General features: G+C 33.3%; 5 protein-coding genes across 6 annotated transcripts in view; 2 read left to right on the forward strand and 3 right to left on the reverse strand.

Moving 5' to 3' along the window:
• ETFALPHA (electron transfer flavoprotein alpha) overlaps positions 1–10 on the reverse strand; it is an 8466-nt gene extending 8456 nt beyond the window's left edge. The window contains exon 1 of the mRNA XM_011032643.1: positions 5–10. Within this exon, the coding sequence (XP_011030945.1) occupies positions 5–10 (6 nt within the window). The remainder of the gene's footprint in view (positions 1–4) is intronic.
• Positions 11–62: 52 nt separating this feature from the next.
• On the forward strand, positions 63–3501 carry LOC105130240 (protein disulfide-isomerase 5-like protein (DUF1692)). The gene is made up of 8 exons (XM_011032644.1): positions 63–157; positions 473–529; positions 1747–1813; positions 1934–2080; positions 2333–2554; positions 2803–2964; positions 3107–3184; positions 3273–3501. Exons 1-8 carry the CDS (start codon positions 63–65, stop codon positions 3348–3350), a joined length of 906 nt encoding a protein of 301 aa, XP_011030946.1. The 3' UTR covers positions 3351–3501.
• A 151-nt stretch (positions 3502–3652) lies between these two features.
• On the reverse strand, positions 3653–4691 carry LOC105130163 (early nodulin-like protein 1). Its single transcript, XM_011032536.1, has 2 exons — positions 4401–4691; positions 3653–4325 (listed from the first exon to the last, which is right to left on the reverse strand). Exons 1-2 carry the CDS (start codon positions 4597–4599, stop codon positions 3895–3897), a joined length of 630 nt encoding a protein of 209 aa, XP_011030838.1. The 5' UTR covers positions 4600–4691; the 3' UTR covers positions 3653–3894.
• A 5529-nt stretch (positions 4692–10220) lies between these two features.
• On the forward strand, positions 10221–18643 carry LOC105130166 (TBC1 domain family member 17-like). 2 transcript variants are annotated; one of them, XM_011032538.1, is made up of 11 exons: positions 10223–10553; positions 11619–11714; positions 11792–11895; positions 12437–12747; positions 12960–13082; positions 14132–14220; positions 14736–14841; positions 16029–16126; positions 16907–17167; positions 17813–17896; positions 18310–18643. In XM_011032538.1, the coding sequence occupies exons 1-11, from the start codon at positions 10464–10466 to the stop codon at positions 18322–18324; spliced, it is 1377 nt and encodes a 458-aa protein (XP_011030840.1). In that variant the 5' UTR covers positions 10223–10463; the 3' UTR covers positions 18325–18643. The 2 variants fall into 2 exon arrangements, with proteins under 2 accessions (XP_011030841.1, XP_011030840.1); XM_011032539.1 differs by lacking the exons at positions 17813–17896; positions 18310–18643 and adding an exon at positions 17335–17763 and having other exon boundaries at positions 10221–10553.
• A 2084-nt stretch (positions 18644–20727) lies between these two features.
• LOC105130167 (COBRA-like protein 10) lies at positions 20728–23916 on the reverse strand. Its single transcript, XM_011032540.1, has 2 exons — positions 23343–23916; positions 20728–22145 (listed from the first exon to the last, which is right to left on the reverse strand). Exons 1-2 carry the CDS (start codon positions 23914–23916, stop codon positions 20728–20730), a joined length of 1992 nt encoding a protein of 663 aa, XP_011030842.1.
• Between the last annotated feature and the right edge of the window lie 1987 nt (positions 23917–25903).

A 25903-nucleotide genomic window follows, 5' to 3' on the forward strand; every position in this document is an offset into this window, starting at 1 on the left:
GAACCTTCATTTGAAGTAAATTTAATTTCATTTAATTTGACATCATGATATTCAACTCCCACATGTCCATACATTTTATCAGGTATGATCCAGAAATGGATGGGCGGATTCTTTTGGCTAAGGTCGACTGCACTGAAGAAGGTGATCTGTGCAGGAGGTATGTTCTAGATTAATGTTTCATCACTTGTTAGTAGATTTCTGGTGGTAGTCCAACGTGGTCGGATTGCATCACTATTCTGATAGTGTAGCTAATAGATTTTGAAATTCATCAAGCACCTCTGGTCTGGTGCATGTGAGTAACACAATTGCTGGTAATGTGTTGAGATACTTCTTCCAACTCATTATTGATTACTTTCTTGAGGCATCATTGTAGTTTATTAATTATTTCCCCTTTTGCATTTATCCTTGCTGGTTAGTTCCCCTAGCATTCATTGTTTCTTAATTGTAAGTATTTTTTTCATGAATTTTTCAGGAATCACATACAAGGGTATCCATCCATTCGTATTTTCCGTAAAGGAAGTAATCTTCGGTAATATATTTTCATCTATACCATTCATATGCTGTTGACAGTTGGTTATGAGATTATCTTTCCTTTATGTTGTATACTTTCTTGGTGTGCTTTTACTTAAGTCAATTGCAATGCATATTTGCTCTTTAAATTTACCATTTGAGGTGAATCTATTTTTGTAAACTCCCTTATTATGTTATCTTCTGTTTAATCAGGATACTTTTTTTTTTCATTAAAAAAATGGATAAAAAATGCTGAAAGAAGGAAGACAGGGCTTCTTCATAGTATATGCAAGAAGCTTCTAAAATTAAGATCCAAATTAAAACCCATTAACATTGATAAAACCAAGGGCTTCTTCATAGTATATGCAAGAAGCTCCTAAAATTAAGATCCAAATTAAAACCCATTAACATTGATAAAACCAAGGAAAGAAATAAGAGTCGAAAACCAAAAGCTACACAAGACAAGAACAACAAATGACGACGACCTATGTCATTAATGACCATATACATATCTTGAGATGCTTTAATACAGTTGTAGGTATGAGCTTTGGCTTATATTCACTAAGAGATTGTTTAATTTGTTTGGTCTTCCTTCAGTTTCAACGTGAATGTAAGTTGGAAATAATATACCAGGTAGACTGCGCCTTGGCATGGCGTGTCTTACATTTGAATTAACTTTTTTATTTTTTCTGGGTTTTTGGGCACACCATTGGTACATGTCAGTTGAATGGCCTTGGTTAAGTTTTTGGTTTCCTGTTTTGAAGCCTTCCCTCAATTTCAAATTGTTAGGCAAAACCAATTCCTTGTAAAATGTAAACTTCCTCTTTGAATCAGTCAGGTTGAAATTTGACGATCAAGATTCTGCTTTTTCAAAATGCAACACCATGTAGAAACTAAAAATTGAAGCACATGCCATCTAAATATATAAAAATTATCATGAATAAACAAAGAGATGGACAATTAGAACAAAAATGGAGGGTTGAAGGAATATGCTCTTTTTCTGTAGTTTCAGATCTCCCTAACAATTTCAATGTTTATACCATTTTTAAATACCTAAGAAAAAGACTGCTGACAGAAACAGATGTCAACTTCATTTTTAACTGAATACAACAATTTTGTGTCCTATACTTTTTCTTTCTTTAATTTCTTTTGCGATCACATAGTTTCTTGTGTATTTGGCTTTTTATTACTGCTTTGTTGGCCAACTTAGTTATCTGGCATCTTCAACTGTCTCAGGGAAGACCATGGACGCCATGACCATGAATCTTATTATGGAGATCGAGATACAGAAAGCTTAGTTAAGGTATGAACACTTCTCTTTCCTATTTAACTTGTGCCATGGCTACATTATTCATGGATGCAAACTTGGGCTTATTCATGATAATTGATGCGGTCTTTGCCTACTTTTTGTTGTTCCTTTCAGACAATGGAAGCTTTGGTTGCACCTATTGCAATGGAATCTGAAAGGCAAGCTTTGGAGCATAAACCTGAAAATGCAACACAGCATGTTAAAAGACCAGCGCCTTCAGCAGGAGGATGCAGAATTGAAGGATATGTGCGTGTAAAGAAGGTAAACCTCCCGTGCCGCTTGGAAATCAATGGGATAGGCTCTATGGTTGCTTTAGATTTGTTGCATTGTAATTCATGATGGGAAAGATCAAAAGTAGTACAAAAAAGACAGAGCAATATGATCATTCAGCCATCGTCGTATTCTCAAGATATTGTGGTTGTTTTGTGGATCTGTAAATTGATCCTAATAGGATTCCGCATTACTTTTGGCTAGTTCTTGGGTTTTAATTTTGAGCTGTCCTGTACTCTGCAGGTTCCAGGAAACCTCATGATCTCAGCTCTTTCAGGAGCCCATTCCTTCGATTCTACGCAAATGAACCTGTCACATGTCATATCCCATTTCTCATTTGGTATGAAGGTTTTGCCCAGGGTAATGAGTGATGTGAAGCGCTTGTTACCTTACATTGGTCGAAGTCATGACAAGTTGAATGGACGATCATTTATTAATCACCGTGATGTAGGGGCTAATGTCACTGTAAGTTGTCACTTGCAAGTGGTCCTCTAAATTCATTGTTTTGTGGAATTCTGTACTGCTTACTGCATGTTTGGTCAACCGATCAGCATTTTTCAATGTGATGTAAGTTGATTTCCCAACAACACGGACAATTTTGCATGCATGGGAACAAGATGTGAATGGATATGATTCTAGACAACCTATGATCTTTGCAATTTAAGAATATCGTAACATTCAGTTACAATAATATGATAAATTGGTAATTGCAGATAGAGCATTATCTCCAAGTAGTTAAAACTGAGGTGGTTACAAGAAGATCTTCAAGTGAACGTAAATTAATCGAGGAGTATGAATATACAGCCCATAGCAGTTTGTCACAGACTGTTTACATGCCGACTGCTAAATTCCATTTTGAGCTCTCTCCTATGCAGGTTCAATAATAACTTCAAAAAAAAAAAAATCGATTCTTCCTCTTGTTTTATTATTATTGGACTGGAGGATTATTCATACTGTTTGTCTGATTTTGATCTTCCATCTGTTCCCGTTACATTTTATTTCTACTTCTGATATCAGGTTCTGATCACTGAAAATCCCAAGTCTTTTTCGCATTTTATCACCAATGTCTGTGCCATAATTGGAGGTGTCTTCACGGTTCGTATTTAAATTGTGCTGTTTTTGGTCTTTTATCTGCAGACTGAAGCAGATGCAGTTTCTGATAGCTTCTCACTTTGGATTTCAGGTGGCTGGGATATTGGATTCAATTTTGCACAACACAGTTAGAATGATGAAAAAAGTAGAACTTGGCAAGAATTTTTGATAGGAAGATGAAATATGACGTAAAAATTCTGTCCTGGACAAACTTCCATTTAGCAATTACAATTCTTACCTGGTAATGAGTTTTCATTAGCTACTCAAATTGCTAACACTAGAAATTTTGCATGGCCCTATGCAACTCCAACCTAGATTGTTTGACTGCCTGTTCATTCCTTTTTCTTGCCCCATTGAAACAACAGCGTTTCAATGCCACCCCCCCATTGCTTTTGCTATTTGCTGTTGCTTTAAACTTGGAAGTGCCCGATTTACCACCAGCGATGTTTGATGGGAGAAAAGAAGTGACAAATTTATTTATTTATTTCGTTCTATACAATAAACTTACATGAAGCAATAAGCACACCATAAATTGCCAGCTTATTTACCATTCAGGACAAACGAATATCCGAATACCAATACACCATCGAAACTCCCAGTTGAAATCACTGAGCTCGAAAGCAGGAAAATCATTGAGAAAGCCAGGGAAAAAAAATGGAAAGCAGCCAAGAAGAAAAGAAGGAAATCAAACAATTATTCGAGTAATTCTCCACCTAGATTGCTAAAACAAGTGATGAAGCAAAGAACGCTCCCATGGAACCAAAGAAACTCATGAACATGGAAGAAGCTGAGTTTGGTGGTGGGCCGGTAGGGGGTGGAGTTGGGTTGATCTCCACTGTTCCTGCTGGGGGAGACTCGTCGCTGCTAGGTGTAGGAGCTGGGACCATGTCAGAGGAACCTGGAGATGGAGGAGAAGCTGTAGCGTTCGTTGATCTGTCTGCTAAAACACGGACCTCCATCTTCTCATTCTTTTGACAGTGATCTCTGTTTCCACTGATGAAGTAGTAGTGAGCTCCATACTGATTGATTTTGAAGACAGTGTGGCCGTCGTTGAATGTTGCCAAAGGGTTCTCTGCAGTGCAATTCTCGTAGCCCTCCTTGGTTACTTGAACAACCGCGTCTTGGCTAGCATCATAATCAAACACTGCAATAACCGATAAGAAATCGATTCAGTCATCATCCAGGATGAATGATTGGGACAAAAGAAAAATCAACTTACCGAGGGAGTCTCCTTTTTGAAATCGGTTCCGTTCAGCCCAGGCGTTCAAGGAGCTGTTTGAGCTGGTGTTATCAGGCACGGTCCAACCTTTCTGATCCCCAACCTTGAATTCAGCTGCATTGTTCTTCTGTATCAAGAGCAAGAGACACAAGAACCCAAGAATATGGAAGACATTGTCTTTGCAAGTGGTGTAAGCCATTGAAAAATGATGAAAGAGATTTAGAACAAGTGATGTGTCTTTCACCCAGAATCTGAAATCCTAGTTTTAGATGTGACAAGGATGGTGTTATGGTCAGGGGTTTTTGTAGGCCAATTTGTACGAGCTTTACAAACTGTGGAAGTGAAGCTTTGGTTCTTTCTTTTTTGGCTTTTTCATATTCTCATTTCTTTTGGTTTCTTGGCCACCAATGCAAAGCATATGTTCAAGCATAAGAACTGGATTAATTGCTTGGCATTTGTTAGTATTTCAGGTAACTTGGCCTGTAGGTTAATGCTTTTCTTTGACCATGATCAAGAATATTCATGTCTTCTGCTTTGGGCTAGCTAAACCAATGACATCTGATACACTAATCACACAAGTCTGTTAACACTAGAAGAAGACACCTTCATCGAGTCCATTTTCAGCCATTAAGTTGCTTTCTTAAGCAGTTCTAACATGCCGATTACTTTCTTCGTCTTAAACACAAACGAGCCTTTGATGGCTTCATTTCACTTGGAGATTTAAATATCATGCAGTTTTTCTTTCAGCTGCTTTATAAATTTCTGTATGATTCCTTCGTTAAAAGGACATATAACCTAAATAATGCAAGGATATATTGTTTGGCATTAAAGAAACAGAAAATTAATTGCCTTCAACATAGGAGATGGCGTTATTATTAAGGTGTGTGTTTTTCAAATGATGAATAAAACTTCTGATGGATTTGAAGAATGCAATTGAACATATATGTCTTCTGATAAATCCAAATTTAACAGCTGCCCCGACCCCTAAAAAGAAAAAGCAGCCATGAAACACTCAAATAGGTTCTCGGCTCCACTTCCAAGCCCAACATCCTGCCAACAAGGTTGAGCCTAGGCAATACAAGGTTCAGCCTAGGCTCTTGCCTGGCCGTAAGGTGCAAGGCCATAGGCATGGTAGCCCATAACCATGATGGTTATGCTGCCTCGCATCTTAATGGATTCAAGTTGTCACGCCTGAGTCCATCATACTTGAATCTAAATAATATCATCATACTGAATCCAAATAATATGTTTGAATCTGTTTTTTATTTTTAATAGGTTTTAATAACTCACTCGAGTTTAATACTCCAATGAAAATTGTTTCATGATCCTATACTAATCTTTTAATATTTTATATTAATTTAATATAAATCCTATACAAATCTCTTAATATTTTATATTGATTTAATATATATTATTTTGAATAAAATATAACTCAAAATATCACAAGGATAAAATGATTCTTTAATCGTTTCACTTCATAAAAAAAAAAAAACAAGACTCATGAGTTATAAATACCCCATGAATTTTTCAAGCTTTAGGTTTACAATATTTTCATTCTCTATATTTGAAATTTACATATTTTCAAAGTTTATCTCTCTATAATATCATCATGATTTCTCTCTCTATAAAGATACTTACTTAAACATTTGAAAGTCCTCACATCTGCTAAAAGTAACCTTTTGTAAAATAAGTTATAAAACTGAAATAACCTTCTAGAAAGCAAACTAAAAAATGACCTGAGTTAACTTATGTTAATTTACTAAACCTGGAATTCGAGTAATGAAATTGAGATAATTCTATAAAAAGCAAATTGAGACAGATTATGAGGTTTAATTCTCAAGTAACTCAATATTAAATAATAAAATTAAAAAAAATAATTTAATAAAATGATTAAAACATAGTTTGACTAAAAAACAATTCAAACGACCAGTAAAAACATAGTTTGACTAAAAAAAAAAAACTCAAGACAACATCATATTTTTTAAAATAAAATGACAACATATTAAATTGATACAAGTTTAACCTATCAAATCTATAATGTGGGTAAGATAATATTTAGGCATCACTTGAAAAATATGTCATTCCTAAACTGTACTAAAGAATAAAGGATCTAAAATCAACCCCTGATGAATTGGTGAGAAACCATTCGACATCACCTAGAGAATATGTTAATCCGAGATTGCAATAGAGAATAAGGGATCTGTATCAACCCCTTGTAAATTGGTGATAAGCCCTTAGGCATCACCCGGAAAATATGTTAGTCTAAGACTGCATTACAGAATGAGAGATAATGAAGGATCCAAGATCATACTCTAACAAATTTATGAGAGGCCTTTTGACATCACCTGAAGAATGTGTTAGTCCAATACTATATTAGAGATATTTAAATAGGAAATGTATGTTAGAGATACACTATTTTTATTTAAAAAATAACTTTACATTCCTATTAAAGATTACTCAAAAGAGATAAGGCAAAATGACATTCATAAGAGTCCTTTAAGTGTTAACTTATGTTATTATGATACCTATGCACATAGCTGATACTCAAAATGTATTCCTCCTAGTTATCATGAGATGAATATTAGTTACCATAGTCATTATTCCATGCTAAACTCCTTGGGTTTTCTAGAGCCTAATAGACAACGGACTAAAAACAGTCTGCACATAAGCATACCTAGAAGAATACCTACAACCCTTATTAGATGAGGAGTTCTTTCTTATCCAAATGAGTATTGAACACTCGAATCTCTAAAGATTTTATTTATATAAAAATGATTTTAGACAACTATAATTGTCTAGCTAACTCAACTCAAGAAAGTATGTGTATAATATACACAATATCTTAGAGTTAGTCATCAAGGACAATGAATCAATGTGCAAAACCCTCCCCAAAACCTTCTAGGGATTAGCACAAGCTTAGTATACTAATTTTGAACTAACCTCTATTGAAGGGTTCAATGATGGGTTACTCAAGTTGACTTGGGTTATTTTTTATGTTTTTTTTTAATTAATTTTTTTTAATTTTATCTTTTAACATTAGGTAAAATGAGAATTGAGTTTCATAATTTATTTTGATTTTTTTTCTATCAGTTTATCATAATCTCATAATTCAGGTTATGGGCTTGAATGTTTAACCCAAGTTGACCTAAGATCATATTTTAGATTTTTTTAATTATTTTTTTTTCATTTAATATTGAATTGATTAGTAATTAAGTTTTATAATTTGTTTTATATGAAGTTATCATGATTTCATAATTGAGATTGTGGATTTGATTTGAGATTGTGGATTTGATATGTTAAATTTAGATCAATCCAATATGTTTTTGTTTTAATATTTATTAAAAAAATCATATTGAATTTCTTTTTGAATCAAACTTTTTTTTTCTTTTAATTTTTAGATTGTCTTTAAATTTATCAATTTAACTAGATCATGTCAGATTAATTTCCATATGATTAAAAAAATAATTTTAATTAGGAAAGAGTTAGCAACTTTGAATATATATATATATATATTTGATTCGATCCATGGTATGTAACGGGATAAAGATCAAGATACCCTCTTCATCTTGTAATTGCAATTGGATCATCCCAAAGAAGGACGTAAGTAGAATAGAAGGGTTGGTGAAGTATTAATGGCTTCCCATTATGATTCCAACGTATTGAATTTTCTTCAACTTCGAACATTATCAAAGCGGGGCGTTAACTTGGGTCCAGTAGTTGGTGCTTTGTCTTTCAACTTGAGCTGGCAAACCTATCCAAGCATTGATGGTATGTAATTCTATTTATATTTATTTTTAAAATAGATAAATACAAAAAAAAAAAAACAAGAGAGAGAAAATAAAAGAATATCTCTCAACCCATATAGAAATATTCTTATTATTATTTTTTATTTTCATGAATTTAATTTTCTTTTTCACAAAAAAAATGAATCCACCACGCTACTTTTAATAAATAAATAAATATGCTCTGACATTTTCTGAATTATTTTCTTTCTTTTTTAAAATTTATTTTCTCTGAGCCCATAGTGTCAATTTAAGATTAGGATTGAATGGATCCAACATTGGGCCCACACCCATTCAACTCTGGTACCAATCCAAATACCATGCTTCCTCGTCAGGTCAAAGTCAACCATTACTGGTTTTTACTTCCACCCCCCCTGGTTTTCCCTCTTGGGCCCACTTGTAAGTTATAACACTGGAGTGACCAAATCCCAGCCCATACTTCAATCAACATGGGCTCCACCACTCTTCCTAAACGCGAGGCGCGTTTTCTTCACTCTCCATAGGCTCGTGTGGGACAACTCCTAATTCTACAACCATGATCCATGGCAGCTTGGAGGGTTAACTTTGGTTAGAACGAATCTTTAGAAAAAAAAAGGAGTTATTTTGACTAAATTTTGTATTTTTTTTTAAATTAAAAAATTAAAAACTAGATTTAGATTAATTTTTATAAAAATCAACTTGAGTTTTTTAAATCAGTCAAATTAAACTAATCCAAGTTCTAAAACAAATAATGATTAGAAATTATTTTTTTATTTAGTTGGATTATATTAAAAAATAATTAAAAAAAATTCTTTTAAAAAAATTAAAATATAATCCGAATTGATTTAAACTTATTGGTTTTAATTTAGTGTTTAGGATAAAAACAAATTTAAAATAATTTGATCATGTTTTTTTAATTTAAATTTGATTCAATTTTGTTTTTTAAATTTTAGGTTTATAAATTAAAAAAAAATTAAACTAATTAATTTTATAAAATTTTAATTAATTTAATTAATTTTTTTTCACGGTTTCAGTTTTTTCTTCACCGTATTGACCACATCCAGTAGCGAGTGGAAATTGGATTGACGCGCTATTCCCACTCCTTTTATTTTCTTTGATCAACCAATCGAAACCAAGCAAACTTTAGCACCAAGACAAGGGCAAGAGAAGTGCAAGGGAATTAAGACAACCAATCAAAACCAAGTAAAAATTAAAAATTCTAGTCAACTGAAAAATAAATTACTAGATAATAAGTAATAGAATTTCTAATCTTTAAATCCTAAAATGTTCATATTAGATAATTGAGTAATACCAACTTTATAAAAAAATTAACAACAAATTAATTATTTGAAAACCACAATTATTGGATTTTTAGAATCCATTTATTCATTATTCAATGTATGAGATTTTCCAAAAAAAAAATATTTCAAGAAGAATTCTTTGGGTAAAATTAGTATTATTTTGGATAAATTTTAAACTTTAGACGGTTCCATTTTTATCATTAAGAAGTAATTTTGATCTGTTTTTAATAATTAGATAAATTGAAAATAGGGGAAATCTCTAAAAGGGTAAAAAAGACAGGAAAAAAATAGTAAAGGAAAATATGATTTTTGGTGATGTGAGTTGAGCAAAATAGGAAGAGCAGAAGCATGAAAATAACTAAGGGCTTCTATAGACATTGCTTAAAATTTATTTTTAAAATGATATATTAAAATAATTTTAAAATATTAAAATTATTAATTTAAAATAAAAACATATTAATTTTTTTAAAAAATACAGTTCAATCATATTCTTAAACACACTTTGAATACAAATAAGTATTTTTTTTTATTAAAGTTTGATTTTTTTAATGTTTTTGAGTTTTTTAAATATTCCAATATTAAAAATAAATTTTTAAAAATAAAAAAAATATTATTTTAATATATTAAAAAAAAAAACACAAAATCAATCTTACACCATACACCGAACACCCCTCATGCCAACATCATTAACAACTAACAACCATGCAAAACACAACCTCTAATTAATTATCATCATCACTCCTTAATTTATTATTAAAAACACAAAAAGGAAGCCAATAAAACGTTAAAAAAACAAAAACAAAAAATAAAAAACGAACGCTTTCTTTTGAATCTTCCCGTATTTTTTCCTGTTTTGAACTGGTCGTTGTAGTAGTTGTTGTTATTGGTAGGGAGCTGGGTTCCTCTCTTTGAACCCTTCATCTTCTTGTAAATCTCTCCATTTTAAGGGGGTCAAGCTCCTGGTTTCTGCTTCGTGAGTTCTTTTCTTTGGCTATTGTTAAATGTGGAGAGATCCTGGACAACCTGCTGATTCGTACTATCAGGTCCGGCCTGAATGCACCGATGTTCCAAAATCTAAATTCAAAATCAAGGTTTGTGTGAATTTTTTTATTTTTTTAGTTTTTTCGAATACCCATTTGTGTATTTTGATCAAGTTTTTTTTTTTTTTTGTTATTTCTGGCCTTTCTTTGTTTTTTTGATACCTGTTACTTCTGGCCTTTCTTTGTTTTTTTGATACCTCTGAAGTGCCCATTGATTCAGAGATTGAGTATGGAATTCTGTTGACTCACGTATCCGTTTCCCTCCTTTTCCTGCTAGGATTGGAAATCCTGTATTTTATTTTTCATATCCATACGATTGAACCCAATGTAAAAAGAAGTGCATCGAATCATTGCTATTTGACTCGGACCTGCTCTAAAAATGTCGAGGCATTTCGAGTTGTTTGTTTAGATCAAAATTTTGTAATTTTGGTCCTTTATGGCTTTGTTCTGATGTTTATGATGTGCCCATTTGGTTGATTTTGAATTAGGTTTGTAAATTTGGTTCTTTTCTATATTTTTGGGGTTTTAAGTAGATTAATTTGCTTCACTGTGGCTCTATCTTGATATTTCTTGTGCACATATCATTTTTTTAATTTGGATTTCTATGGTATTTGTTATGTTGACGTGGATCAATGTCATATATATGTGGTGTACCATATTGCAGTAACGTTTCTATTATCATTGGATATGATTAAGAGTTTGAGCAAAGATGTAATTCTTGTGTCAGATATGAAATGGTTGTGTGATTAATGTACTAAAAAGGGCTTAATTTTTCATTACAGTTTAAAGCTGGATTAAATAATTTATGGAATTGGGTTCTTTAGATATGTTTAATCAAATTTTGAAGTTTTAATGAAAAAGCAAACAATTTCAGAAGCGATCACCAGACTATGCAACTATAATGATCTTACGAGCTGGCTGTCAAACTGCTAATTTTAGCAATTTCCTGCATTCTAACAACAATTCTATGTGTCGACATAAAACAAAAAATAAACAAACAATAAGGTTGAACTGATCAGCTCCAACAGTTCTTATTAATTGGTGTTGCCAATAGAACATAAAACACATTGCTTGTCATGGAAGTAACTGAAGCTTCCTTTGGATCCACTTTTGCAGGCAGGTAAAACTTTAAGTTCAAGGAAATGGCAGGCTGCATTTACTCCAGAAGGATACCTGGATATAAGCAAGACCCTTAGTCGAATCTACCGTGGGGTAACTGTTCTTTTAAGAGATCTTATAATCAATCTGTGAGATTTAATGCTCATGATCGCTCTTTTCTCTACTTTTAGGGGATCCATCCATCAATTAGAGGAGAAGTTTGGGAGTTTCTACTTGGTTGTTATGATCCTAAGAGTACATTTGATGAACGAGATCAGATTCGACAGCGTAGAAGGTAGTCTGTTTTTACATGTGTAACTCATGGTCAAGAAACCATAGAAAAGGATAAGGTCATACTTATCTAGGTTGTTAGTCCAATCAACGTTACTGATAACAACATCATCTTATTAATTGCTTTCCTTTATCATGACAATGGGCATTACAATAATGTGACAAAACTTGACAATTCCAATAATTGGCATTCTTCACCATCAAAATGCTGAACTCTTTCTTTGGACTAAGAAAATTTAATAACCTATGGATCCTGTAGGTGAATATACTAAGCATAAGACTATGGTCTTTAGTCTTTTTAATCCGACTCTGGAGATCTCCTACACTAGATTATATTGGTGACTTCATCCTCTTGCATGTATATAAATACAATCTAGTCAAATCAGAAACTGCTGACCTTGATCTCCCCCATAGAAATGTAGGTAAACTATTTTGAAGCTAAATACTGTAATTGCCTTGTTTTTTGTGCATAAAAGTTTGAAGTTAGGCTTTGCCTTATTCCCCACTTTAGAAGACTAAGATTCGTTATTATGCTGTACCTTCAGGGTACAATATGTTAGGTGGAAAGAAGAGTGCCGCCAAATATTTCCTGTTGTCGGAAGTGGAAAATTTATTACAGCGCCTGTAATCACTGAAGATGGTCAGCCCATTCAAGAACCGTTAGTAATGTTAGAAACAAATCAAGACAGAGGCCCCTCTCAAGATGGTAATTCTGCTGAAATTGGCAGTTCACATGCCTATGCCACAAATCAATCAAGAACAAATGCTTCCTGTTCAGAGATGGTGAAAGAGCTTACAAGCCATGGCCCTTTGGACCAGAAAGTGATCCAGTGGATGCTTACCTTACATCAAATAGGTTGGTGATGTTTATATATAAATGCACATTTCTCTCTTCCTTGGTGCAAAGTTGGCTCCTGTTCTCCTGTCAATGCATACTGTCATGCATGTGCATGCTGTTAATTTGAACCTCAAGAACTCAATAGTCATAATTTAATTATTGTAATCAAGGATTTTTTGTGTTTTTTTTTTTATTGAATCTCTTTCTGATTGGACTAATATGGGTGCTAGGTCTTGATGTGCATCGCACTGACAGGACATTGGTGTTTTATGAGAAGCAGAAGAACTTGTCAAAACTTTGGGATATTTTAGCTGTTTATGCCTGGATCGATACAGATGTCGGCTATTGTCAAGGTAGATGAATAAATGATTGTCTTATTCGTGAAATTATTATATTGATATGTTAAATCATTGCCACTCAGCTTCTGAGGTGGTTGGTGTAGGACCTGAGCATGTACATTATTGTGCTTTGTGTTGACCTGATCTATATAACAGACACTTGTGAATTCAACAGAGTTTCAAAAACTAATACCTGGCATTTATAGAGAAGTGCTAATGCTTGAACTATAAGTGCTTGACATTGAGACCAGTGTGTAGATAGATAGAATAAAAGACCATTCGCCTTATTTATGATAAATTGTACAAGGGGATCTGTTGGCATTGTTGTTGGTTGCTCTGAAGTTGGTGAAAGTCCATCATTGAGAATAAGTAGCTGTTCTCTGCCTTTTCAAACTGTTGCTTTTGTGAGATAAATCACTGAGGTTGAGTAAAGTAGTTCCACTACCAGTTTTTTTGCTATTCCATGTTGACCATGTGCTGCTCAGTAATTCCAAGTACATACTAGATGGTCGCTTAGAAACTCTTAGTTCATTACACATTTCCTTTCCCCCCTCCTTTTCTGGGCTCTTCTTATTATGCATTTTTTCTGCTAATTTATAGTTATAAGTTCTTTGTAATGGAAGTTATGTACTCTTAGAAATCAAGCATCTTGCATTATCCCCATTCCCCTGTAACCTTGAGAGCCAGAGATACTCTATTCCTTCAATGATTAACCATTAATTCTAGCACTTAATTTCTAATAGAATAAGCAATGATAGTTACACAACTAATTTTTTTTTCTTTTCCATTTGAAATTCAATTGATCAGAAAATTAATATTGGTATGCATGTGCATGGTCATATCCTAAATATAACCCTGATATTACATATGAGATTTGAAAAGATCTGGATACTTGCTGGTTTCTAATAGAATGAGCTATCTAGAAGTAGCTCCATAAATATGGCCTTCTCTGAGTTGCTGAAGGTCATAATGATTATACCTTCCTTTATGATGCTTCTAGTTATGTCTAAATTGGTGTAATGAAGTGAAAATTCTAAAATCCCAAATGCATGAAATGCTGACAGGAATGAGTGATCTTTGCTCACCCATGATAATGCTTCTTGAAGATGAAGCGGATGCATTTTGGTGTTTTGAACGATTGATGCGCAGATTGGTACATTCTCTTTTTTTTTTCTTTGTTTCTCTCAATTTTGTGCACAAGACACTTTACTGTGTGATGTTGCTCTTGGATAAAGTATATAGCTATTGCTTAATATTCTTGTAGTACATTTTGATTGCAATGAAGTGAATGATAAGGTTAATTTTCTTTAGATTATTTGAATTTTCACTACTCTTGTATTAAATGGATCTTGTGATGGTTTCAATTTTCTTACCTTGATTGAAAAATTATTTACTTGTATCTTGTGAGTTAATTATCTTTTTAATGTCCTGATGGGGATTAATGATGTTGCTTATTTTCAAAAATTGGTTCCTTGCCTCTTTTGCGCTAATGACTGCTTTTCAGATGTTGTCAATTATTTAATATTTTTTTTCTATGGTTAATGCTTTTCGGGAGTTTTTCTATGATTAATGCTTTCTGGGAGTTTACATGGCTCTTAGCTTCATTATTTTATTTTTTCCTTTTGATTTCCACATTCTCATGAATTTTTGTTATTTGAAATTTTAAAGCGAGGAAATTTCAGATGCACTGGGAGAACTGTTGGGGTGGAGACACAACTTAGTAATTTGGCTGAAATTACTCAAGTCATTGATCCAAAACTTCATCAGCATTTAGGTATTTTCTTAAATTTATGCTTTCTCATTATGTGTTTTAAATCATTGTGTATGTTATGCAATATACTGATTGTTAATTCTTAAACGCAGTCAGTTTGAGTCACTCAACTATGCTAACTAGTTTATTATCTTTTCTTTTTCATTCTTTCTATTATACTTACTAAAAGAAGATATAGGTTAGTGAGAAAGGAAAAGAAAAGAATATTGTTTGCTTTGAAATTTTGAGCATAAGAAATGGACAAAATCCTTAATATCACTTTTTGTTGGCTTTTTGCACGGGGAAAAGAGACAACACCTGGATAATTCCTTAATCGACTTGTCTGCGATGGAAACATTTCTCTGTGCTTTTGCTCCTCTAAGATGGCTTGTTTGCAGGAGTGGACTTATGCATACCTTTAAATGGCCGTGGAACCCCCAAAGATATAAGGCTTAAATATCATAATTGATGCCTTTATCCCAACCAAAAAAGAAAAAAAACAATTACATCCAACTCTATCTTTAATATTTTAGTTAACATCCAATCATGCTGTTCATTTCATAAAAGGTTTGGTCCCCTTGAAGTTAAGTTCCTAGTTCTGCCCTGCATATTTGGGTATTGTCATATATTTTATGAAAATATTCTAGGTTTAAGAGAGAAATGATGATGCAATTCTGTAAGATGGTAGTTTTGGCCTCCAATTTGAAACTGCAGTATTTAGTATCTTATACTCTCTTACCAATGAGCTTGTAGCTCAATGTTACTCTTGCATGAGTGAGAGGGGTGAGGTCTGAGATTTGAGTTTCATCTCTGTCAAGATTTTTTAAAAAGTGGAACAAGCTCATTAAAAGAAATAAAATTTCTTATTAACCCCTTTAAATACCCTTTTTTTAATATATAGATGCTTCAGGAACAAGGTTATAGGAGAATAAATAGATGCTTCAGGAACAAGGTTATAGGAGTAAGCTTGATTATATGTGAGTGTTTGCCTTAGTGTAGTATCAGCCATGATATGGAAAACAACTTATGTCGTGACTTGCCTTTCAGATTGCGGTTTTCAGTTGTGACTCTTTAGTGATAATAACTGTGTTATCCTGCAATTAAAGTCTTTGAGTTTCTTTGTCTTGTGATAGTCCTGTACTCGTTTTCTCAACTTTCTTGATTTGTGCTGAAAAAAGAAAGTAAAGATGTGTTTTGATATTTAAACACAGATGCACTTGGTGGAGGTGACTATTTATTTGCTTTCCGCATGCTAATGGTTTTGTTCCGCCGAGAATTTTCATTTTGTGATTCACTCTACCTTTGGGAGGTATGGTTCAAGTTTGCTTATTATTTTAGTTTGGTTTATTGAAAATATGCATGTTTCGAGTATTATGTGGATTGCCTGTAATGAAGGCAAATATGAAATTCTAATTACTAAAATCCCTTATCTCTCCTCATTTTTTTCCTTTTAATTTAAAAAAAAATGGTAGAATTGTTTTTCTATGGAATTGGTCTTGTCAAAAGTCCAGAAAACTTGTTCTAAAACTGATAATGTGCATGCATAGTGCCCATTTCCTCACCCTATCCTGCAGTTCATCACCAAGCTGTGACTCATAGTTTCTGTAAGCAAGACAGTTAAGGACAAATCTTAGATCATTCAAAAAAATCTGCTGAGCCATCCCAATGGACTCAAGGCCTATTAATAGGCAAACCCAACCCAACCTCCTCCTCTTGATTCTAGATCTCCCATTCACACATGTGAGAACAATTGCTACTCAATTGCCAAAACCGAAAACCTTTCTCTTATGGGGCTAGACGTACATTTATTTTCTTGGGTGGGTAGAAAAGGATTCTGGATTAACTGTAATCAGATGAGTCTCCACTTTTCTGGATGTTTTCTGACAAGTCTTTGGTACCTAAATGTTGTCCTTTTCTTTTCTTTTATCTTGTTTTTTCTGTCATGTATGTGCATCTTTGAATAGAAAAAAATGCAAAGTTTCTGTCTCTTCATAAACTATGTGTCTTAGTTACTGATACTCACTTTTTTGTTTGCTGAACATAAAATCTGCACTTCTTACATGTGATTTCTTTTCATTATGCTCCACAGATGATGTGGGCCCTTGAATACGACCCTGATTTGTTCACTGTATATGAAGAGCTGGAACTGAATGGTGAGAAACGTGAGGGATCTAAGGGAAGAGCAAAGTCAATACGGCACTATGGGAAGTTTGAAAGGGAAAATATGAAAAATGGGGCAGCAAATTCTGAAGGCCCCCTTCCCATGTCTGTTTTTCTTGTTGCGAGTGTATTGAAAGATAAGAGCTCTAAGCTTTTGCACGAAGCTCGGGGCCTGGATGATGTTGTCAAGGTAAGCTTGATAATTTGAATTGTGCTTATGCTTTAGACACCTGTAAAATGCCATATAGTTTAGAAAGGACAATGTACCACCAAACAGAAGCATGTAGGAGAAATTAAATAAGAGTGGAAGCGTGGATTAGTGAAGACTACCCACAAACCCCATTTGTGTGCGTGCAGGGGATGACTGGTGAGTTGCTGCAGCTTGAGCATCACCCTTTCTGTGTTGTGTCCCGAGAAAGATTCAAACTTAAATTCTAAGCAGCCTCCATTTCCCTCTCTAGTTCCCATAGTTGTGCGTTGCTTGTTGAGGAGCAGTCTCAAACCCCACTCATGACATTGTTATTTGGAGTCTGAAACTGAAAACATGGCCAGAGTTTGTCTGGTGGCGTGTAACAGTTGAATATGCCTTACACCAATCATGTGCTATGCTTGTAGGTTCTAACATTTGCTTATGCCTGCATCTATTGTAGAACGGTAGCGAGAAAGATGACATAAAACTTGTGAAATGTTTGGTTGGTGAATAGTTAATGCATACTACCTAGATAATATTCCTAGAGCTCCCTATTCCTTCTGTGCTGTGAATCTCTGTGTATATGAATATGATTTTTTCTTGTTTATTTTCTTACTCATTTTCTTCTTTTGCAATGCTTTTCAGATATTGAATGACATGACTGGAAATTTAGATGCCAAAAAAGCATGCAGCGGTGCAATGAAACTTCACAGGAAGTATTTAAAAAAGGTGCTTTTCTTGCCTTGGATAAATCCTGATGATGCATTTGAAATGTTCAATTAGTTGAAAAGAATTAAAGAAAGCGGGCAGTTAAAAATAAATTGGAGCCAAAACTTTGTTTGAAGCATTTGTTGTTTTTAGTTCCCCTTAGCATTTTGTTTCTAAATCAAATTATTAAAAGGGCTGGGAGAAATACTGTTTCCATTATACTTGTGTTTACAGTTTTCTCTTCCTGAAGGAAATTGAGAAATTTTTTTTGAAACCTAGCTACATCCAAAGGGGTTATAACAGCACATGTTCTTAATTCCATTTGCTTGTTTATGAGTCCTTGTTGTCAAAAGTTATTCCTGGGGATCCTCTCAGCTGCTTGTTTACTGTGTGGTTATTCCTTTTAACTTACTGTTCATTAATTCCTTCTGCAGGCGAAGAAGGCATAGCCTACAATGAAACACATGATTTTTTCCCCCAGTCGACAAGTATTGGGAAGCTTTCGTTTTGTATTTTAATTTTTCAAGTGATGACAGTATACTTGCACATAAATTTTTTGCTTGGAGATCACAAAACTGTAAAGATTGCTCCAACCTGCAAAATGGTCATACAGAAAGCAAATTGTTGTTTGTAAACCATCCCCTTCCTCAAGAAAATCTATGTATAAACAGAACCATGCATGTATCCATCCATGATGTGTAATATAGGTTCTAATTTAATCATCAATGAAATACAAAGAAAATCATCTGCGTGCATAGGATTCGAGCTAAAGTTCTCTATAATTTTTTTCCTTTTGCTTTTCCATCTATCTTCAATATTCTATATATATGACAAAAGCATCTACCAATGAGTTATTTGGTTTTGACATGGGGACTAGCCATGTTTACAAGATACAGAAGAGCTAATTAACTTTAACATGCGACAAGATAGTCATTAATATGCACAGCTATTCTTGCACAAATTAAATAGTCATTAACTTTTTCTTGCAGATTTATTCTTTCCCAGGAATTTATATGTAAAAGTCAATATCCATGTTTAATATAGATTCAATGGCCATTAAACAAAAAGATAATATAGGAGAGAGAAAAGATAAAAAGAAAAAAAGAAAGAAAGGAAATGTTGGAAACACGTGAGAGCTTGATGATAACATCTTAGTAAAATTTGTTTTGAAGAAACAAATTTATAGACATTATGTAAAGCAAACTTTGGAAATATAAATTCTACCATGAATTTATTTATGAATTTCATGGTGTTTATAAATTTATTTTATTAAGATCTTTATGATATTAGAGATCTCTTCATTAGAACTCCAGTTTATCTTTAACGTTCCATTCATTCATTCATTTTCTTTTTTCTTTTTGTCTTTTCATGCCATATCATCTTCTTTTTTATTTTCTTAATTTTTTTTTTGTCTTTTCATGCCATATCATCTTCTTTTTTTTCTAGTCATTAAATCATTTTTTTTTCTTTACTGATAATTAAATTCTTATAAAATATGAATATTGACTTTGTATATATAAATTCTTGGAAAAAGCATGGATATGCAAGAAGAAAAACGAAATTATGAAATTTGCTAGTTGTGCAGTAACACCCGCACATATTGCTTTTTATGCTAATTTAAAAATTATTTTTTAGTTGCGCTAGTTTGAAAAATATTTTTTTATAGTCTAGGAAAAAACTTAAATTTTTTTTATGCCAAACAAAATTAAATAAAAACTATTTTTTTTTACTTCAACCCATGAAAAGTTTAAATCATAAGCTTTAATTGAATACTGTATATTTTTTTTAACACCTAGAAAATAAAGAAGTTTTCTACTTATCAACTCTTATCAAAGGTTCCTTTAATTATTTAAAAATTGATGATAGTACAAAAGCTAAATTATATGACATTTACACCCTTGTTATATATTTCAATTAAACCCTTTACTAATAAAAGATTGTAATATTTGTTTAAAAAATCAATATCGATTAAGAATTATGAAAGTATTGTAATTTAAATCCAACTTCATGGGACTTAATTTCTCTTCTAAAAGAGTGATACAACAATAGTCTTCCATCATTCTTCCCTTCTTACATCCTTTCTTTCCAACAAGTTGAACTTCAGAATTCATGTGTTGCTGACCAATAAAAAGGTGGTTACATTATTTCAGAACAGTTAATGTCAGAAGCTCAGTGCTTCATAAATCAGTTGCTTGTAAGAATTCATTGTAAAAGTATCGACTGCGCTGAAATATTTCTTCGTTTAAGAAACATTATTTGTCGAGATTCATAAAGCTAAGACAAAACTTGCTGGCATGCATGAGGAACCAAAATCTTATTTCAGGATAGAATTGCAAAATTAATTAACTATATATTTACTATGGTTTAATTTGGTGCTAAAGTGAAGAATCCTAGATCAGATGAACTGGAAGTTGTTCTATATTCCATCAAAACCTCATCGGACATACTACTTGAACGAACAGACAGCTAAGTAATCAGCATACATTTGGAAAATTCATCACTGTTTTGCAAATTATTAACTACTGTTGGTTAGAGTTTTTTGTAATACGTATTGAGACTTTTCAGTTTTGAACTTTGTTACAATCCCTCCCATCTTCCCTTGACAATCAACTTTAGCAGATGCAGGCCCTGAACTCATTGTTCATATCTAGCCCACTGAAATGCGCATGCATTTCTTCCGGCTCCGCTGCTGAGGCATGGAAGTCTTGTCCTGAGAAAGAAAATCGCTACTGTCTAGTCCAAGTCTTTATGAAGTGCTACAAAGCTTTCGTTGAAATTAATAATAGCAAAATAAATACTCACCCAAGATAATTCCAAACCAGAAAAACCAGAATATTAACCTCGAACGACGATCAATGGAGGTGATCTGACATCAGAATGAAAGTCACTATTGCCATGATTATGACTATGAGGAACTTAAAATGGGATTTTTGCTGTGCACTCGACCGGGGAATTTGCGGAGGCAGTGCACACTCTTCTCCGTTGAAAAGTATTCTTGTAGGAAACCCATCACCCCGTGGTATATTGATGCCTGGAGTACGTTTTTTGATGAATGATATCTTAGTTTGTTGCTTTCCAGGAACCCTCGGGTCTCCTGGTTTGGTGCCATTTACCTCTCCCATCAAGAAATTCAAACCTGGTAGGCCTTGGAGTAATATAGTATTGTTGAGGTTGTCAAACTTTGTTCCATTTAAGGAATACACACCTTCAAGTCCCTTGTAGGCTTTGTCTAATTTGATTGCAGCAAACCAATCCTCGAAAGGAGAATCATCCCAGTTGAAAAGAGTGACACTAGCAGTCCATCCAGTCTTGTAATCAGAGTCAATATGCCAATTGATGCTAACTGGACAGTTATCAGGACAAGGTCTAGGATTTGGAACTTTGAATTTATTTAGTGCAGCCCATGCTAATGCCTTTTCTGTCCTGTTATCAAAAGGCACGAGAAGACTCTCTGGCGGGAGAAGCATTGCTTTTGCATTCTGGCTGCAACCTTTATTGTTATCACAGCCACAGGCACAAGTATTGCAGGGAATGGCAGATCTATTGTAATAAGCAGAGAAAGAAACACAGCATCGCGAAAGCTTCTCCTTCGGACGTGTTATGTTGCAAGTTACTTGCCAACTTGCAACAGCGTAGGTTTTAGAATCAAGTCCACTCGGATCAGGAAATTCTGTTGGATCTACTCTGATTGGAGGGCCACATTTGTATTGAGGATTGACTACTCCATCAATCTTCCATTTCTCGGGTGGTACAAGGGCAGTCCTGTTCAAGAAAGGAGGCATCTTGTAGACTTGCAATTGGAATATGGACCTTGCCTTGCTCTCATCCATTATAGATGGCAAAAGGGTACCATTTCTACAACAGTATGGCAACTTCCCAACTTGTGAATCATTTTTTCTTTCCGGAGGAAGATCTGCGATGACTGGCTTTTTTTCACAGTTCATAACAGTGGAGAAGTCGAAATCTTTGTAATATTTTCCTGCAGTACCATAAATACACTCGGAAAAGTCCCTTTTGTGAGTGTAGGCTCCTCTCATTGTGGAAATGAACTCTCCATTCATCCATTCCCAGGTTAAGTTCCAGTGATCAAGCCGGCCTAATGGATGGATGTTATCCATAGTAACTTGGGCCTGGTAGTTGTTACCGTAGGCTTGAAGCACATCATAAGTGAGAGAAAGATCCCCATATCTACGAGGCAAGAACTTGAGCTTTTTCTTTTCTTCCTTCGCTTTGGGATCCTTCTTACAACAAACACGCATATAGCTTTTTCCTACAAGGAACAAAAATGAATATTGAATTTATGGAAACTTCTGTTGCAATTTGTGGCATGATATCAATGACGGGTTTCTTTTTTTTTAATAGAAAATGTAATAGAAAAGACGAAAGAGTTGTAGACAGCTGAAAATTGTAACGATGTTGATTGAAACTTATCATTAACATTTACATGGAAAAACATATAAATTTTTTCTGAGACATTGTTGCTTCAGTGTGATCGTTGGCATGCAGCAAAATGAGGGCAAAATGCTCAAGTCCCTGCCTTTGGGGCTGGTCGGGAACATTTCACAGATTCCAGCAAGAAAACTACCTTGCTAGAGATAATTTTGAAATCTACATCTTTTTATTTATTCTAGGTCATGTAGGTTATTTTTTGCATAAGAGATGGTGCGGTACAGTAAGAATCACCCGATGTAGAATTGGAGAGAGAGGTCTCCTTATAAAAAAAAGAAAAATAGACGTGGCTAAACAACTATGAAGAAGAATGTGGCAATAACCACCAAACAAGAAAATTGGCTTAAATGAGTCATGTTTAAGCAAATACAATTACTAACAAAGGGAAGATTGAAGAGATGACAATGATATGATATTATCTAGCCATGATGAAAGAAATGACCAAGACAAAGATGCAAGAAATATATTCTCAAGATGAAGATGGAAGATATAGAAAGAGTAACAACAATGTGACTCTCCTAAAAAAATGAAAGAAAAAAGAAGAAATTGAAGTTATCAAAAATAAGAGATTGACAAAGTGATCCTTTAACACATTGCAGGATGATTCTTCAACATATTTCCAAAACTAAAGGATTGCAAGATTTTCAAAATTAAAGGAGAGTATTAGAGTTAATTTGAAGTTTAAATTCAAAAATGTTCTTAGATACATGTATATAATGTAGTTATTCTTTAACTCTCTTGAATTATCCCTGCATTAGTATAAATATGTGTTAAAAGAGTAGTGTGATCGATCCAAGTCAAAGTCCATTGACTTTCTCTTTTAGCAGAATAATATGACATGAAATGAAAGAGATATGTTTCCAACTTTCTTCCCTAGTTACTTCTGACAAATCTCTCTGGGAAAGAAATCCATTTGCAATGCTTAGTTTGAAGGAAATGTTTATTTTTGCTTCTATGTACGTGACATAAATGTTGGAAAAGAGAAAACTTATGACCATCAAAACATGAGGATTGTTACCTCGCAAAGTCGGTTTAGGGCATTTGTATCCATCATTAACAAGCTTGATATTCTTTGGCATAGGTATTCCTGGTGGTTTAATCCCAAACACCGAGCCTGTAATCTCAATCTGTGCTGAAATCTGGGTGAAATCTCCAGCTGTTTCAATTGCAGTCTTGAGGTCAACTTGTGGATTTCCTGCGAAGATTGTCCCATTGCCAACTGCCACAGGGAAGTCATCGCCATCAACAACGATTGCCCCAGAAGCAGACACTAAAATTTCTTTGTGCTGAAAACCTACAAACATCTGCCAACCCTTCAGTTCATGTTCGCCTGTGTTGGTTATCGTTGCCAAAGATTTGAACGCCCATGCCTGCGCGGATGCATTCTTTACCTTCGGATATTCTTTTTCACGAGATGTGAAAGAATATGTAAGATAGATGCCGTTACATTCATCCAGTCCAGGTGGTGGGGCTGCAGGGTTCTCATAGTCATCGGTTTGGCCATGGCAAACATTTAAAATGATAGATGGTAATGAAAGGAGCATTACGGTAACCAGATGCCATGGAACCCCCACCCGTAATCTTGCTTTCATTTCCTAATTTCTTGCAGAGCAAGAAATATTTTTTCTTTTCAACAAGAGAAGAAGAAAAAACCTGTGCGGTTGCGGCTGAGCTGATGATGATTTTGCCGCGTTCAATTCAGAACGCGGCTATGAGTGAGAAATGGGGACACTGAGAAGGGAAACCCAAGTTAGAGTGAGATTAGAAGCTTATAAATTGGGCGACAGAAGGACAAGACTGAGTCTTATATCAATTCTCTTCCTCTAGTTTCCACGAACCATTCGGAGGTGGAGGAGGATGTCAGCAGTTCTTAATTAGATGAAGACAGAAAGTAATTAATTTGTACTAATATATTTTTGGTTTGCTTCTCAGTTATTACTATTTTTAGAGGGTAATAACTGAATCTAACTCTGTAATACATATATTTCTTTTTCTTTAAAAAAATAAGAATTTCATTGTCAACATGATTTAAAGGTGACCAAGAACTAACCTGAACCAGCTCCTAAAGAAAGAAGGATCCTGTTGTCATTCCGACCAGGTGATTTTGGTGTTTCTGTTGTTCGTGTTTTCATGGTCAAGAAGGCTCGTGTAGTTGGCTATAGCTTCTTTTTTTTTCTTTAATGTGGGAATTGGTTTATAAAACCATGTTGGATTCACTGAGGTCTTAATTTTATTTTATTTTTTTGGTTTTCTGTTGTTTCTTTTTGGATTTGATTTGATTTTTATTTTCTAAATTTTTTTACATGATTATTTGCTTAATGGAACGGGAACTTCAATAATACATCAACTTTTATTAAAAAATATTATGTTGGATTTTGTGATCTAACATGTATATTTTAATATGAAATATTAATATATTTTTAAAAATTAATTAAATATAAATAATATATTATTTTTAAATAACTTTTAAATAATAGATGTTTCAAATCCAAAATATCTTTGTGAATATATTATATTTAAAAATGTTTCAAATCCAAAATATCTTTGTGAATTGAATAGTGGGTTTGTGAACTCATAAGTTTGGATGATAAAAAAATATTTAATATTAAATCTTATTTAATTAATAATTTTTATTAGTTCCTAAAATATCGTAGCACATGAACCAATATATTAATTATATAATGAAAATTAATATTATTATGATTAATTCATGAATTATAAGTATTAATCTTTTGGTTTCTAATTCCTATAAATATGTATCCCTGAATGGGTGGAAATATATCCAAGAATTTTTCTTAAATTATTTTTTTTTCTAAAAACTTATTGTTATTTTTATATTCTAGAATCGGTTTGATCTTTGTAGAAAGATATTGGTTATTATTTCTTTAAGTTCATTGAATCTTATTTAAAAATGAACCTAAATAGTGAAAAATTGTTAAAATTTTGAAAGATTTATTGAAAAAAATCTGTTTACACCAAGTGAGAATTAATAAATCTTTAAAGACAGAAAGTTAATCCTTGAAAACAACAATAAAATGTTATATTAGATATCTTCTAAGAATTTTAACCAATAAATACTCAAACTAATTTTGTTTAAGTATAATTTTAACACTTATCTAGTTTGCAAGTTATTATTGTTTTCCTATGTTTCTTAATTATAAGTTTATATATTTGCTTAATATATATGTTAGATTTTTATAATAATTACCATATTTTTATATATTTACATGATTATAAACTAAACATATATCTCACACTTCGAATTTTACTTGTGGATTTTGAACAACAATCTTAAGGCTATGTATGCTGCATGCATGTTTTTTGTTTAGTTTATATATATATATATATATATAGATACGAAACTTGAGCTTGGCTAGTAGTGTTTGTGTGGAGTTTTATTTGCCAAGTTGTGATTAGCTTAACCCTCTTTTTCTCTAGATAGACAACTGATTAAAGTATAACTGTTAGTGAGTTTATAGCTACGAAGTTTACGTTGACAATTTAAGTTGTTAGCAAAATGTTATATTGGATATCTTCTAAGAATTTTAACAAATAAATACTCAAACTAATTTTGTTTAA

This window comes from Populus euphratica, unplaced genomic scaffold (genome assembly GCF_000495115.2).
Source record: "Populus euphratica unplaced genomic scaffold, PopEup_1.0 scaffold95.1, whole genome shotgun sequence".
NCBI lineage: Eukaryota > Viridiplantae > Streptophyta > Magnoliopsida > Malpighiales > Salicaceae > Populus > Populus euphratica.